The sequence below is a fragment of the Mastigoproctus giganteus genome, chromosome 5, assembly GCF_048544385.1.
Source record: "Mastigoproctus giganteus isolate SK-2022 chromosome 5, ASM4854438v1, whole genome shotgun sequence".
In the NCBI taxonomy this organism is placed as follows: Eukaryota; Metazoa; Arthropoda; class Arachnida; order Uropygi; family Thelyphonidae; genus Mastigoproctus; species Mastigoproctus giganteus.
In genome coordinates this window covers 230,154,605-230,170,943 of record NC_143579.1, presented here as the reverse complement: position 1 = coordinate 230,170,943, position 16,339 = coordinate 230,154,605, and the positions used below count along the sequence as shown (strand labels likewise).

Here is a 16,339-nt window from a genome sequence, read left to right as displayed (position 1 = left end):
CGATTTTTGCTAGAAGGGAGAAGAACGTCGTTATCCCATATATAAGACCATGGTTATCCAGCATTTGGGATATTTGGAATATTATATGCAGGTCTGGCGACTCGCACCTGAAAATAGACATAGAACTTCAGTCAGTAGACGGTTCAATTCAAAGAAGATTGATCACATTAGTGACAAATGAAAATTGGTACACATATGAGAAAACAACTTAGTAGGTGTGGACTGCAAAATTTGATAACAAAACGTCTAAGGGGAAAGCAATTCTCTCTCTAGTAGGGGAGACAACAACCGGGCAGTTAAGTATAAAATCTAAGGGAATAACAGAAGAATGACTCTTATGAAATTCAGCAGTAAGTTGCCCAACATTTCAATAAGTTGTCTCCCAAGGTGATAGAGGCACTGAGTATCGTTAAATTGAAGGTAGATTTGCATATTTACCTTGTGGGAATGGGAATAATACGAATATTCTGTTTTGCTTTATTACTTTATTTTTATTTTTTGGCTGATATAGAAAAAGTACGCTTCCTTACATTTGTCTTGAGTAATACTAAATTAAGCGTATAGTTTAACCTTACTTATGAATCGGCGCCGATTGTGAGAGAAACAAATAATTGACTTTGTTTTGTTTGTTGGAGGGTTTCATGCGCATCAGCAACTTAGACCATGTTATTCCGTATATAATAATATTTTTGTAAATTGCTTGTGTTCTGTGGTCGATTTACAGTTTGCTGTACAAAAAAACCATGTTGCCCTCGCGTGACACCGACTAACTCAGCCAAGTTGTGAAAAAGACACACAAAAATTATTGGGTCATTAACAAGATTCAAACTCACGTCTTTTCTACCCGATGTGGGGAAAACGGCGATAATACCAACTATGATACCCACGACTGGTCCCATTAAAAATATTGCTTGTTGTATTTTGGACAGTTGGTCTTTTCATCTTCTTTACTCTACTTTGTTTGTCTATTGATCTCCAGTTCTTTAATATTATTTCCTACCTGTCATTGTCCTTACTATTACCTTTAACTTGATTTCTTAATATGTTCTTTTTTTTACAAAACATTACATGATTGGTTCTAAACGCTAAAGATTTTGCCTATATCTTGAGAAACGAACCGCAGGTGGGATGACACACTAATATATTATATTGAAATCTTTTGCAATCTGCTACCAATTACCCTTAATTAATTTTTTTCCACTGTAGTACTGATAAGAAATGTCTATTACATCAAATGGTAGAATTTTATTTGTTCATGCCCACAATGTTTGCTGCTGTTTATTGTTTGAAATAAGAAGCCAGTCTTATTGTGAGCTTTAAATAGTTAAAGTAAACTATCAACTTCCATTAAAGTTCTTGAAATATAGTATTACAGTATGCATATTTTTAGTTTAACAAAAATACATCTTAATTCATGACGAACGAAACTAATAAATCACGCATAAACAGAACAGAAGTTCAGTTATACAGGGTGTCTCAAAAATATTGGTACAAACGTTTAGGGGAGGTAGGTAACATCTAAAGGAATGTGAATTGCATAGGAATCCATAACCGGAAACGTCACGGGAAAGTAGTAGCAGAGGCACAAGAAGCAGAAATGACACAAGACAGTAATTAGTGGCAAACATTTATTTGACATTATATTAACAGTGGGGTACGAGATGGATGCATTTCATGATGCTCAACAGATGCTCGAAGGTTCCACCATGAGACGCGATGCATGCGTGACACCGACGCAGCATGAATTGGCGGACACGGTCGAACACACTTGGAGTTTCTTTGACAGTAGCAGCAGCACAGACGAGTCTCGCCACGAGATCCATTTCTGTCTCCACAGGCGATTCATACACGATAGATTTGAGGGCCCCCACAGAAAGAAATCAAGGCTCGATAAATCAGGTGAGCGTGGGGGCCAGGCAACGGGTCCACCATGGCCAATCCATCGACGCCCAAAACGCCTGTTCAAATGGTCACGAACACACCTTCCATAATGGGCAGGCGCCCCGCCATGTTGAAACCAAATGTTGCGTCTCACATTTGCTGGAACATCGTCAAGTAACCCTGGTAGAACTTGTTCAAGAAAGATCCGATATTTAGCGTAGTTCATGCAGGATGGTAACAGGTATGGGCCGACTAAGCAGTCACCGACCATATCCGCCCACACATTTATTGCGAAGCAATGTTGTGCCGCATGGGGGCGCACACCGTGTGGGTTGTCGTGAGCCCACGCATGAGCATTGTGCTGATTGAATAAGCCTTCTCGAGTGAAATAAGCCTCATCCGTGAACAAAACATAGGCTGGAAAATTCAAGTCGAACACTTTCTTGGAGAAACCACTGCGCAAAAGCCACACGTGCAGGATGATCTTAGGGGAGCAGTAAATGAACCCTTTGGAGATGAAATGGGTGTAAGGAATCGTCGTGTCAGACACGCTGTACACTGTAACGAGACACTCCTAAGGCAGAGGCAACGGCACATGTGCTGGTAGTAGGATTATTCTGGACGGCATTCAACACACTTTCTTCCATGGCGGGAGTTCACGTCGAACGTGATCTGCCCGCACTACTCCTGTTACCTCTAAATGACCCATAATCGCACAAATTTTGATGCACACGCGCAAACAAACGGTGGTCCGGTACATGTCTGTCTGGGAAGCGTTCTCCATAAATTCGTTGAGCGGCTCGTCCATTGCCCTCTGCTAATCCATACATTAGGTGCATGTCTGCCAGCTTACAGTTCGTATATCGATGCATGCTCTTCGTGCTGCGACTACCGCGCCGTCTACTGACTTACGGTGACGTTTCCGGTTATGGGTTTCTATGCGGTTTACAATCCTTTAGATGTTACCTACCTCCCCTAAACGTTTGTACCAATATTTTTGGGACACCCTGTATTTGCACTTAATATGATGAAAATGGGCGCGCCCACTTCCGGCTATACATTAAGCACCATATATCCGGCCTCTATTTTAATCTATTATTTCCACAACAATAGATAGGATACTCTAATACCCATAATACATTTTGCATGAATTGCTTTTTATCTCTGATAGCCTGTGTCGTTCCTGTATACATATGCTGTCACAAACGACAGAGGAAGTTTGCTGTCACAAACTTCCTCTTTGTCATAAGAGCAGTCAGAAAAACATTCAGAGTACTGATTTCAATTAAAAACTAGACTGACGGAGGTTATTTAGTAGGCATGTTACTGCTTTCAAAATGAAAATTACTCTGGATATTACTTAAAAACACATCATTGTGAATTTTTTACGACTTGGAAGAGCTTCCTTTGTATACGATACAAAAATCAACAAAAAAAAAAAATGAAATTGCTGCGATACCTGTATTTCAATTTTAAAATAATTATGTTCTGCTATAGGCCTTGATGCGTCATGACATCATCACTCTAGGCGAACCAGAAAAAAAAAAAAAATTGGATTCCAAGCTGCTTCAGAGGTAAGAAAGATTTATTTTATTTCATTTCATATTCCAAAATAAATGATTGGCCCACTATAAAGTAGGAATTATGCTTCCGCCTTATGACCTTTAAATTATCTTTATTGCTACTAAATACGGCGCAAGCACTAGGAACTTAGTTGGCTTGGCGAAAATTCTGAACAACCCAATTCGAAAACCCCAAATCGGTGCTTACTCTCCTCACCCCAGAAATTTGATCCATTGTTCTACAAGCGAAAGAATTTTCCCATTAAAGAAATCATGTGAATTTTATTTTGGCTGCAAATTAGGTGATCAGGACATGAAGTGGAATCCTTATACATGCTTCACTAATTGCATTTAGTGTCTCCGAGGCCGATTAAAAAATGAACGTAAAGTATTACTACCATTCGCTATTATATGTGAAGTAAGTCAACAAATCATGGTGGAGGGTAGAAGCACAATATGCTGACAAACTATTCCTGGATATTGATTAGAGAGGCTGCTGATAATTACAAAAGAAAATGCAAATTAAAAAAGACTATATTTTAAGCAATTTATTTTAATACTTTTAAACAGATCTACCACTATTTTGTTTCATTTCTGATTAAAAGAAAGTTCCAGTTTTCGATTCCAGAAAATTTAATCACCTGGACATAAACTAGTACAAAGTAAGAAACTGATTTTCGAAACTTCATCGGTATATGCTCGTTTTGACTTGCCGTTCTTACCCCTCAATTCCAATCTTTTCAAAATAAATCAAAATAAGAAGACATCTATTGTATATAAGATGAATATGTATATTTGAACAGGTGACATCTATTGTATATAAGATAAATATGCATATTTGAACAGGTGACATCTATTGTATATAAGATGAATATGTATATTTGAACAGGTGAATGGCGTACGTTGGGTATAGCAAATATGGCGTAGAACCCCAAACACAAACTCTGCCTTCATAACAATTTGCCCTCGTATTGTAATGTTTTCTTGTTTGAAATAAGTAAGTAGTGCAAATCACAGATTAACGTTTTAGAGATGACATTACATCACCAAAACGTTAATCTGCTGTTTAGATATTGCCCCATATTTTAAAATAAATAGCAGGTTAACCTTTTGGTGATATCACGTATTAGATTTTCTGTTCAAATTGAGGAAGGACAGTTGTAGAATAGATGTGCGGAAATTTGCCTTTAGCCAGAGGGTAGTTGATTGCCGGAACAAACTTCCATCTGTCGTTGTGGAAGTTTGATAGCTTAAATAAATCCAAGGAGGCACTGGACAAACTTTTAGAGGGAATGGATGTGCGAAATGTTTTTTTTTTTCGCACATCCATTACTATTGCTACATAAGTTTGCTTTCTTTCATCACATGCCTCTACTACTATTACAGAACAAACACATGAAGTCAGAGGAATTCACAAGACAAAGAGAATACAGCAATATTATACCATGTTTAGGAGTCATGCGAGCTTGTACCATGGTACTTTCGTTTGGAAACGGTACAATACCAGTGAAATTCATTGCAATGGTATATTTTTTTCTGCTGTCAGCATGAGTTCATTGCATTAACTAAGCTGTTTAAATCCTACTGGGTGCAAGTCAAACCCCCTAACTGCAGATAATTTAATAATTATTTTAATTTATTTTTATAATCTAATTATTTGAAATATTAATTAATATTATAATATAAAGATGACATGTGTTTGATTATTAATTAAATAAATTCTTAATTACACCTATTTAATTAATAATTATTATTTAATTCCCTCAGAATTAAAGAATAGTATATGTTATTTACCATATTCTTTTTGTTGAAGCTATTTTGTCACCGGATTTCAAAAAAATGCTAACCCTGCCTTATGGACACGTTCAATGTTATCTCTCTCTTTTTTGCAGATTGTCTATAAATTTACGAACGGTTAGCAACCCTGGAAAACAATATTATTTATATCTGTTAGTGTCAACACTTCAGCCATTGCAGATACCCTTGATTATTTATTTAATTTGTTTTTATTAAATTAAAGGTAATTCGAGAATTATAGCGCTGCTGTAACTTGACCACAGTCATATTTTATTGCGTTGAAAACGTTTGGCTTCAAAGCAGATGGCAGCACATGATGTCGGCTGCTATACCGCGTTGGTATGAAGCTAGACTGATATTTTGGTAAGTTTATCTCAGTATTTTGTGTTGATTATGAAGAATCAGTGCTTTATCCTTAATTTTCGTTATATATATGCTAATATATCTTATAAATTAAGATCTCAATCATATAATAACGTTATATAAAATACTATAGCTTGTGATGACTAACCGAAGCATGCGTCTTAGATTTGTAATGCTTTGAACACTGCAATGCGGGCAAAAGTGCTAATCCCTTATTAAAGTAATATTAGTTTCATAGTGGGCCTGTGCTTCCTTTTTGTTTATTTATTCTTCCATGATTGTAAACATATTTAATCAGTTATAATAAAATACGTCAGCTAAACGTGTAAGTCATTTGGCCGTATATCAGTTAAATATTAAGTACTCAAACAAGACATAAAAAAAAAAAAAAAAATTTGCAGTTTTAATGCAGTTGCATATTAATACACAAAAGTTTAATCTTCATATAACGATCATAATCATACAGTTTCAACTTTTATTATAAAATATTCCCAATGGCTGTGTTCTGCTGTTGATATGAAAAATATAATAATAGTTGTATTATTTGTGTTTACATGCCATGAAAATACAAAAACAATAATAAACCCTCTGTAGCACGTAGACTGTTTCTCATGTTGATGTAAAGATTGCTAAGGAACACCTGTAAGATTTCCAGCCAGCATAAAACCAGTATGAAGGCTGATAAGTTAAAATACACGTTATTAACAAACCGGAAGACCAACACACACTACTGAGAGTATCCGATTACACATCTTCAAATTACTAAAATATTTACTCCAAGGTACAGAAAATGTACCAAACTTAAGTGTTCGATATTTAAAGCCACTAGTTTAATGAAATTAAATAAATAAATTTTACATGTTTATACTGGCTTGCCCTTTGGTGTTATTTTGCCATTGACTATCTACACAGCCTGTGGAGATTCTATTTTTGATTTATTTTATTAAATTTGTATATTATTTAATGTGATACTTTTTATACTGTGATTGTAAAAATAAGGGTTTTGATCCATGATAGTTCCGGTATTCGGGCTATCTGACCCTCAAAGCAATTGAAGAAATACCGGATGTAAAATGTTATTCAAGTTGTGAACCCCTCTGCTCGCTTGGGGTTGTAACCGAATATTTTTTATATTTGATTGGAATTTGATTAAATGTCACTCGTATGTATAAAAATCAGAAACATAATTTATTATTATGTCAGTGTTTCTATGATAAAATCGGTACGTCATTAGGTGTAGCTGTATTATTCTGTTATGGTGTTAACATAGTGACGAAATAGATACGCATAAGCCACCATAAACCTTTAACTATCAACGCTCTGGGTTTAAACTTTCAAAAAAATTGGATAATTTTTGATAACTGTACACAATTAAGATTTTTCAGTTGATACCTTTCCCAGCTACGTATGACCACTTTAAGGAGTAGAAAACATTATTAGAAGAATTCATTTAATCCTATTACTACTACCATAATTTGTGTACATTTTTTCAAACAACGCCCTCTTTACCAAACCGAAACATCCGGTGCAGGGATTTCACAAACTTCCTTAATCAACGTACTAAACTACAACGCATGCGCAAAAGTAACAATAGTAAATCAGTGGTAATAACGAAAAGCATTAAAAGATACGAATGTTAGAAATAAATATTCAGGAAACGGGCAGAGTAACTATACTTTCAAGGCTCTTAAATTAGCTAAAAATTAAAATGTATTTAAAAAACTTACTTCTGTTAAATAAAGTCAAGCGTGATTCGTTAAAAGAGTTGGTAAATAAAAGATTTAGTGATGAATGGATCTAAAGAGACACGTGGCAGAGAAGAAAAATTCATGAGATATATGTAAATTATCAGGTGACACGAGCAAAGGCAGATTGCGAGAAATCTTTGACAAAGGATGAAAAGAAAAACAAAGACTTCTTTACTTATGTAAACTCTAGAAGGACGGGGATGAATCAGATTGGTCCACTTGATATCGATGGTTCAACTGTTGATGATCCTGCTCAGGTAGCAAACAAATTGAATGAGTATTTTTCATCTACATTCTCACATGAGGAGTTATTCAGAGAGGGGGAATGCCAGAGGTGTATTAAACTCTGGCAGTAAGGTAGATCTTGTAATAGCAGAGTAAAGTGGAGAAGAAATTGTTGAAGATAAACATAAAGGCACCTGGGGTGGATGGAATCTATCCCGTTAGTCTGCTGACGAGGCTAGTGGAAGTCAGACGTGTTCAAAGCCACTAAGTGGATTTTCTTATTTATTGATTTGAAATTATTGGTTTTCTAAAACTTTTGATTTAAATTTAGTAGTATAGCATTATTTTGTGATTTTCTGATTAATGTGGTGTATTTATTCTTTACTCGGCCTTGTAATTGCATAAAATTAATTATGCGAAACAATTAATTAATACATAACTTGATTCGGAAGTTATATAAACGGAACTCGTAGATAATACTCAATACTGAAAAATATATATAGCGTTATAACTGTGTTGGGATACAAGTTTAGGGTTATAATTTTGTACTGAAATTGAAATTAAATCGAAATAATGACACAGACCAGAGCAGCAAAGCAAAAGGCTCAAGCTAATGGGAGTGCTGTGGCTCAGAGGAGAACTGAGGGGGGCAGTTGCCCTCTGAATCACAGCCTTTTAAAATGCACTGCTTGCATGATGTCTGTGGAGCAGTCGGGTACGGGATATATTGCCATGGGGGATGTCTTTGTGTGTGCGCGATGCAAGGAGTGTAACGAAATCAGGCGACAACTCAGCGTTGTTATGGGCCTATATGAGAGCTTGAAGGACAGGGTGGATGCCCTCGAAGGATCTAAATTGAGGGGCCCATCAAGCTCTCAGCTGCCCACATCAACGTTGGTTGTTTGGTTCTGGAGGGTCTCAAAAACTAAGACCAGGACTAAACTTCTTTCATTACAGCGTTCGGTGTTGCTCACACTTCTACAAGCTCCTCGGACGGTGTCGAATAATGCCCTACAAGTTCAAGCAGGAACCCTGCCTCTGGATCTTTATATCTCCTACAGGGGTATGATCTACAATCTCAAAAAAGGAATTTCTGTAAATATTTTTAACATTGTAACAGACCCTACGAACAGAATAAAAGAGGAAAAACGAAGACTCTGGAAGGAACTCACTGCTGTTTGGCAGCAAAGATGGGCTGAAAGTGAACATGGTGAGGTTACACGAAGATACATTTCAAATGTTGAATTCGCATCATTACCCACAGTCTCAAAATGGTTTGTGCCTAGCATGACTACATCATATTTAATGACTGGCCACGGATCGCTCAGGGCTAAACTCTTCGAAAGGAGCCTTGAGCTGATCCTTTCTGTCACTGCGGAGCATCTGAGACATGGCAGCACGTTCTTTTTGAATGTAATGATTATTCGAATGAAAGACAGGTACTGCTGAGTAAAATAAATAATCTCTCAGAAAATAATGTACATTTGCTCATCGAAAATTCTGATGTCTTCACTACATTTCAACAGTTCTCTGCGGCAGTTTTCAAGAAAAGACTTGCGGCTAGAAACTCTACTGCGGAGTCATAATGATCCAGATTAACTCACTTTTGGGAAGAACATATCGGAAGATAGCCATCAACAGGAAATGACAGGTAGACCCCTTTCTCCTCTAAGTGATGCTGGATGGGATTCCAAGAAGCTTTGTGTATAAACGGGCCTAAATTATTAGGAAGCTAACCTCGAAGAATTATAAACAATTGCTTAACGTACAGTTATGAATACCCATACTTCTGCGCACCCCAACACGCTTCTCTCTCATGAAATCTTATTTAAAAAGGAAAAAAAATAAATAAATAAAATAAGATCTTCTCCCCATAGGATGAATCCTGCAATAATCTGAAATGCCATCAAGCCAATTGAACACAAAAACCCTTGACTGATGTAATGCTACACGTATAGAAAATATATAGCTACACGTATAGAACGCTAGTGTTACTGCGAGTGCTTTAATGCATGCTGGGAACTTCCTCTCCTGCCTAAAGCTCAGGAATACTATGTGAACTATCTACATGGAAATCGCCTTGAGGAACTTCTATAGCCCTACTCTACAAGCTCAGATTCTACCGGGGAAGAAATTAAATGAGACTATATATTTCCTGAACAGTTAGACTACTGGACAGTCTTTACAATTGTACAAAACAGAAATGCATGTAACTATTGGTAAGTAACAACTAATGTTGCTGTAAAAACGACCGTAAATAATTCTCAACTTCTGTTGCTAGAACTGTCAAACAGAGAGACTGGTAAACCTCACTGTAATGTAAATAGTGTAATCAATGTTAACAGTTTATTTTCTTGTTAATGCTAAACTTAATAGGGTAACTGATATATAATGCTATTGAAAACTGCAGTTCTTTAAAAATGTTTGTCTTGGCTGTGTGACTTCAATGGGTTTTTGGAGCTCCAGCCTTGTTTTTTTTTTTTTGCGGGCTCCCAGGCCTGGGCAGCCTGTGAGCGGGAAAGCGGGCACCCACTGGTATTGCACTACCTCCAGTGGGTGCGGGATTTCGTGCACTTTGGCATGTAAAAGGTTTAAAAAAAAAAAAAAAAAAACCCAGGCCTGGCTACTCGTGCCTGGGGACAGGCACCAGACAGCAGCTGCACAGGTGTTGGCTGCTCCTTTGCAGAGGTCCTACATTCAATACAGATCCACTAGGTGGAGATGGGCTATGCCTAGGGGCCACCCTTGATATCAGGACACACACACACACGTGTTTTGTACTGTGTTTCCTCAACTGTATTATGAACAATATATATATATATGCTAGGGTAATTATATATATGAGAATGAAAATGTACATAAAATTGTATATAGATTATTGTTTATGTTTCTTGAAATTGTACATAATATTTGGGTGTGTAAATAAATGAAATGAAAAATGAAAATGCCCACATCAACGCCAGAGCTTGCACTTCGTCATCACCCAAAACAGCGGCAACCCCCAAGGCAGAATGCGCTGATCCCACAGGAACTAGTAGTTGTTGGTGACTCTATTGTCAGGGAAACGGGGAACATGCTTTGTAAAAAGGATAGGTGGAACAGGACCAGGGTATGTCTGCCAGGGGCAAAGGTTGATGACGTTGTAGAGCGGATATCATCTTTTAAGGGCACAAAAGGTGATATAGTTGTACACTTTGGCACTAATGATATTAAAAGTAGGAGACCGGCAGAATTACTTAACAAGTACAGGACACTATTGAAAAAAAAGCCGTGAATTAGGGTTGAATTTGGCAGTCTCTGCAATTCTGCCCAGACACGATAGGAGGGAGTATAAGATGAGAGCCTTGCCGATCAATTCGGCCCTGGAAAGATTGTGTTAGGCTCAAGGGGTAGAATTTATTTCAGCTTGGTCTGTACTTGTTAACAAGTGAGACTGCTTCTACAGGGATGGGATACCCTTTAATAGAAAGGGTGCAAGAATATTTGCTGATGCTATCGAGGCGGTGTTAGGTGGGTCGGAAAACTGCCGACTTGGGGGGATACAAGGACTAATAGATTAACGGTAGCCAGAGGTGAAAGTGATTCTTGCACTGCTTCTATTGGAATGAGCAGAAGCCTGGAAAACAAGATGCAGGATATTTCAGAGACTGCTGGGAGTCATTGCGGTACAAGTAAACACATGGGTTGTGTTAGGGTAGCTAAGAATAGGAACAGGTGCATGTATACTTGAGTGTACACCAATGCTAGGAGTTGGGTAAATAAATTTGATGAATTTGAGGTATTGCTCAAAGTATCAAAGGCGGATATTGTTGGGATATCGATAAGAGACGTGGTGTCACACAGATATAAAGAATGCAGAACTGCAATTTGGGGAGCACAATGTGTACAGAAAGGATAGGAAGGGAGGAGGGGTTATGCTATTAGTTAAGAAACACATAAAATTCAAGGAAGTTAAGCCAGTCAACATCGCTGGACAGTACAGTATCGAGTCAGTTTGGTGTGACATAAGCATTGGGATATCAAAATTGAGAGTAGGAGTGTGCTATAGGCCTAATGACGCTGAGTATAATAAGAAACTGTACAGGGAAATACAGTGGGCCAGTAAATCAGAGTCTTATAATAGGGGATTTTAATTTCCCAGATGCTGACTGGAATTTGTGGGTTGGTCACTCACACACTAGCAAGGCTTTTGTGGATTTATTGGATGATTGTTTTCTACATCAGCATGTTCGGGAGGCAACTAGAGGGAGTAATACTCTTGATTTGATTATCAGTAGTGATTCTTCATGCATTACGAATCTGCAGGTAAACGAACCACTAGGTGGCAGTGATCACAGTGTGCTGAAGTGGGATTTACTCAAAGAGGTAACTACCATCAGGGGTAAAGGGAAGGGTTATTGCTTTCGTAAAGGCGACTACGATGGACTGAGACAGTATTTAAATTCTATACAGTGGGACCAACTGATGATGTTACCAACAGCAAATTCAAAATGGGAAGCATTCAAAGAACTTATCTTGGAAGCTACTAGACTTTACATACCAACTAAGAAATATTGTTCAAGGTTTCGGCCTAAATGGATGTCAGATGAAGTAATGAGACATATGGCAGAGAAGAAAAATGCATGGGATACATATAAATTAACATGTGACACAGAAGCCTATGATAGATATAAGTTGATCTGTAACCAAGTTACAAAGGAGGTTAGGCAGGCGAAAGCAGATTACGAGAAATCTTTGGCAAAGGATGCAAAGAAAAACAGCAAAGAGTTCTTTACTTATGTAAACTCTAGAAGAAAGGGGAGGAATCAGATTGGTCCACTTGTTATGGATGGTTCAACTGTTGATGATCCTGCTCAAGTAGCTCAAAACTAAATTAATATTTTGCATCGACATTCACACATGAGGAGTTATTCAGCGAGGGGAATGCCAGAGGTGTATTCAACTCTGGCAGTAAGCTAGATAATCTTATAATAACTGAGAGTAAAGTGGAGGAGAAATTGTTCAAGATAAACACAAGAAGGGCACCTGGGGTGGATGGGATCTATCCAGTTATATTAAAGGAGGTGGCAAAGGAAATAAGCAAACCCTTAACCATAATTATGAGAGCTTCCTTGGAATCAGTACAGGTCCGTGGACTGGAGGTGTACAAATGTGACCCCAATTCACAAAGAACGATCAAAGGTTGACACAAGTAATTACAGACTTGTTAGTTTAACTTCTGTTCCGAGGATATTAATGGAGGCACTGATTAAAGAAGCACTGCAGGATCATCTAGACAAGACTTCACTTATAGTTCGATTATAGCATGGGTCTGTTAAGGGAAAGTCTTGTCTGACTAATTTGATTGGATACTACACTGGCGTGCAAAATTTACGGACCAGTCAGGTTTTCACCTGTAGCTTCTCGTAGAAGTGGCCTGGATATGGGAAAAGCATACCAAAGGAACCTCGTGAGGTACAGAAATGATGAAGGAAACGACACCGACACAACAACGGAAACAAAACGGTACAGAGCGACTTTATTCAAAAATGACAACATAACACTGGCTGCCATGATACAGATGCATCACTGCCAAAGATGGAACAAAGGGAAGATGTGTCCTCAGTAGGAGATATGGCCACCCCTAATGTCGATGTAGGCTTTGCACTGCCTGTCCATACTTAGAACAGAGTTGTTGATAAGTTCCTGCGGTAACATCGTCCATTTCTCTGTCAGCGCCATCTTCAGCTGGTAAACATTTTTTGGTGGGTGTGGACGTGCCGCTAGGCGTCTCCTTAACGCGTCCATATGTGTTCGATGGGATTGAGATCGGTCGAGGTAAACGGGCAGGCCAATCCATACGAAAAATGTCCTCACTTTCCAAAAGCATATCAACAGCTGCAGTGCGATCGGGTGTGGCGTTATCATACATAAACACGAACTCAGGGCCAATGGCACCTCCGAACAGACGAACATGGGGAAGGATTACCTCAGTACAGTACTGCCTTCCAGTATTTGGAGTTGTGTACGTCCATCCAAGATAATGCCTCCCCAGACGAGAACACCTCGACCGCCATATCGATCCCTTTCAGTGATGTTTACGGGGTGATACCGTGTGCCAACCCCTTGCCAGATTAGCTGACGTCCAGAATCACTGCTGAGACTGAATCTACTCTCATCAGTAAACAGTACCTTAAGTTTTTTGTGGTTGTAACCTTTAGAAATAGTGCTGGGCCTTAAGTTTTGCACATCAGTGTATGATGTGGTCACAAAGGAACTGGGTGGAAAAAATTTATTTTGATATCATATACTTGGATCTTAGGAAAGCTTTTGATACTGTTGCGCATGGAAGATTACTGTACAAATTGGAGCAGTATGGCATTAAGGGAAAATTGCTACAATAGATAAAGGGATGGTCAAGTGGGAGAAGACAGAGTGGTAATCAACAGATGCTGCTCTTCGTGGACTGATGATATTAGTGGAATCCCTCAGGATTCCGTGTTGGGTCCATTGTTCTGTTCTGTATTTATTAATGATATTGATAAAGGTATATCAAGCTTAATGTCTAAGTTTGCAGACGATACAAAGGTTGACAGGGTTGTTAATGACACCACGAACATCCACTTGGCGTAATGCTTTATGGTTCTGTAGGCGGATGGTGTATTGACCGGTTGACAGCTAAAAAGCTAAAAAAAAAAAAAAAAATAGTTATTTTAGCTGTTATATGTATTTTCTGTCGATATATTTTTTTCCCCTCTGTCTTGTCAACCGTAAATTACATGCCGGCTTTTTACCTATTTTCCCTTATACTGTACCCATCTTTTTACGTATATTTTTACTTTCGGCTACTCTAAATTTATTCCCTCCTTTTCCCCTTAATTCTCTTTATTAATTTTACTTTGAGATGGCATGTACTTTATGTTAGAAACAGAGGATACTATATTGTCGTTTTTTCCTGCAATTCTGGTGGTTGACACTTGAAGAGACGCCAGGATTGTGCGATATGCGACAGTATACTTATATACAATATGTACTTCTATCTGTTGTTTGAAATGTATTATTTCTTCTCTATTATTATTATGCTTTTCACTTTTTTAATTAGTAGCCATGCTATCTGCTCTCGTCTTTTAATTTTGTCTTCCTCCATTTTCCTTTTCTTTTCTCTTCTCAATAACTTTTATCTATATACATATATATTAATAAGAGAGTGAGAGAGAGAGAGAGGGTGTGTGTGCATCGTGATTAATAATTGGTAAACTTACTTTTTGTTTTCTTTCAGTACAGATGTCTTTCAGAAGATATTTTTCGATATTCCATAAGCCAGTTTTACTACCTATATTCAGCGTTCTTGGAATAATATTTTACTTCTTCTTTGCCACTGGTTATTTCAGTTCTTCTGAGTGGAGGGAAAATTATATTAGTAATTTGACAAAACTAATTTCTTCTCATTATATCATGCCTGATGCTTTTAAAGGCAAAAAGCTTGCATTCCACCAAGTGTACGAACCACGTCAAGTTGGACTAACAGGATATGCTCGAAATTATAATATGACCGGTACCGAAAATGAAAAGGTTATATTACTGTGGACACCATGGAACCACCAGTGGAAAACTGTCAATTATTATTTCCTAGAAGAAGGAAGTAGGTCATTTAAGCACTATGGTTGTCCTATATCAAAATGCACGGTCACACTAGATAAAACCAAGTTGCGTGAGGCACATGCAGTTTTCTTCTCACTCTTGGATGTCAATCGTGATCAGCTTCCCCCATTTCATCCTTCTCCTCAGTATTGGATTCTTTATATCATGGAAGCACCATGGCAGATAACTAAAGATTTAACCATTTTAAATGGACTGTTTAACTGGACCATGAGTTATCGTGAAGATTCTGATATTGTAGCAAAATATGGATACGTGGGAAAAATGGAAAATAATATCAGCTTGCCAACAGTGGTGTCTTTCAGAAAGAAAAACAAATCCGTTGTTTGGTTTTCTAGTGATTGTAATACAGATAGTAGACGAGAAAATTATGTTAAAGAATTAAGCAAATATATCGATGTGGATATATATGGCAGTTGTGGAACCAAAAAATGTCTCCCATCTCAGTCATCATACTGTTATGAGAATGTTCTAACAAATTATAAATTTTATCTGTCTTTTGAAAACTCTATTTGTAAAGACTACGTAACAGAGAAGTTCTTTAACGTTTTGATTTATGATATTGTTCCTGTTGTTTTTGGTGGGGCAAGCTATTCTGATATAGCTCCATCGAATTCCTATATTGATGCAAACCAGTTTCCTGAACCTAGCAAATTAGCTTCTTTTCTAAAAGAAGTGATAAAAAATGAAACGCTGTACACGTCATTTTTTGAATGGAAGAAAACTCGCAAAGCTTTTCTCCATCCGTGGATGTGCTATCTGTGTGAAAAACTTCATTCTTCAGTGACCCCATCCATTCTCAGAGATGTTAAACAATGGTGGATCAATGATGCTCACTGTAAAAGATGGGACAAAAGTAAAGGTTTCTTCAATGTTTAAGGTGTCTGCTCTTATTATTATATACAATAAGCTATTTTCAGACTGTTTATTGCATTAACTTGCAGTTAACAGATTTAATGTTAGACCCTTAAGCACTAACCTTACATCCCGTTTATATTTAGAACAACGGTAACGGTTGTTCAAAAGATACAAAAATTCAGTTGTTAATCCATGTTTGTCTTTTGCAGCAATCCACTGAATCCTGGATGTTGGTGTGCTCTGTGCACGCTGACAACTGCACCTTTT

At 37.7% G+C, this 16,339-nt stretch overlaps 1 protein-coding gene across 2 annotated transcripts; it reads left to right on the top strand.

Moving 5' to 3' along the window:
• Positions 1-5,521: 5,521 nt before the first annotated feature.
• On the top strand, positions 5,522-16,093 carry LOC150086256 (core alpha-(1,3)-fucosyltransferase-like). 2 transcript variants are annotated; one of them, XM_090373788.1, is made up of 2 exons: positions 5,522-5,603; positions 14,840-16,093. In XM_090373788.1, the coding sequence occupies exon 2, from the start codon at positions 14,840-14,842 to the stop codon at positions 16,091-16,093; it is 1,254 nt and encodes a 417-aa protein (XP_090229914.1). In that variant the 5' UTR covers positions 5,522-5,603. The 2 variants fall into 2 exon arrangements, with proteins under 2 accessions (XP_090229914.1, XP_090229913.1); XM_090373787.1 differs by having other exon boundaries at positions 5,546-5,603; positions 14,835-16,093.
• The last annotated feature ends 246 nt before the right edge of the window (positions 16,094-16,339 follow it).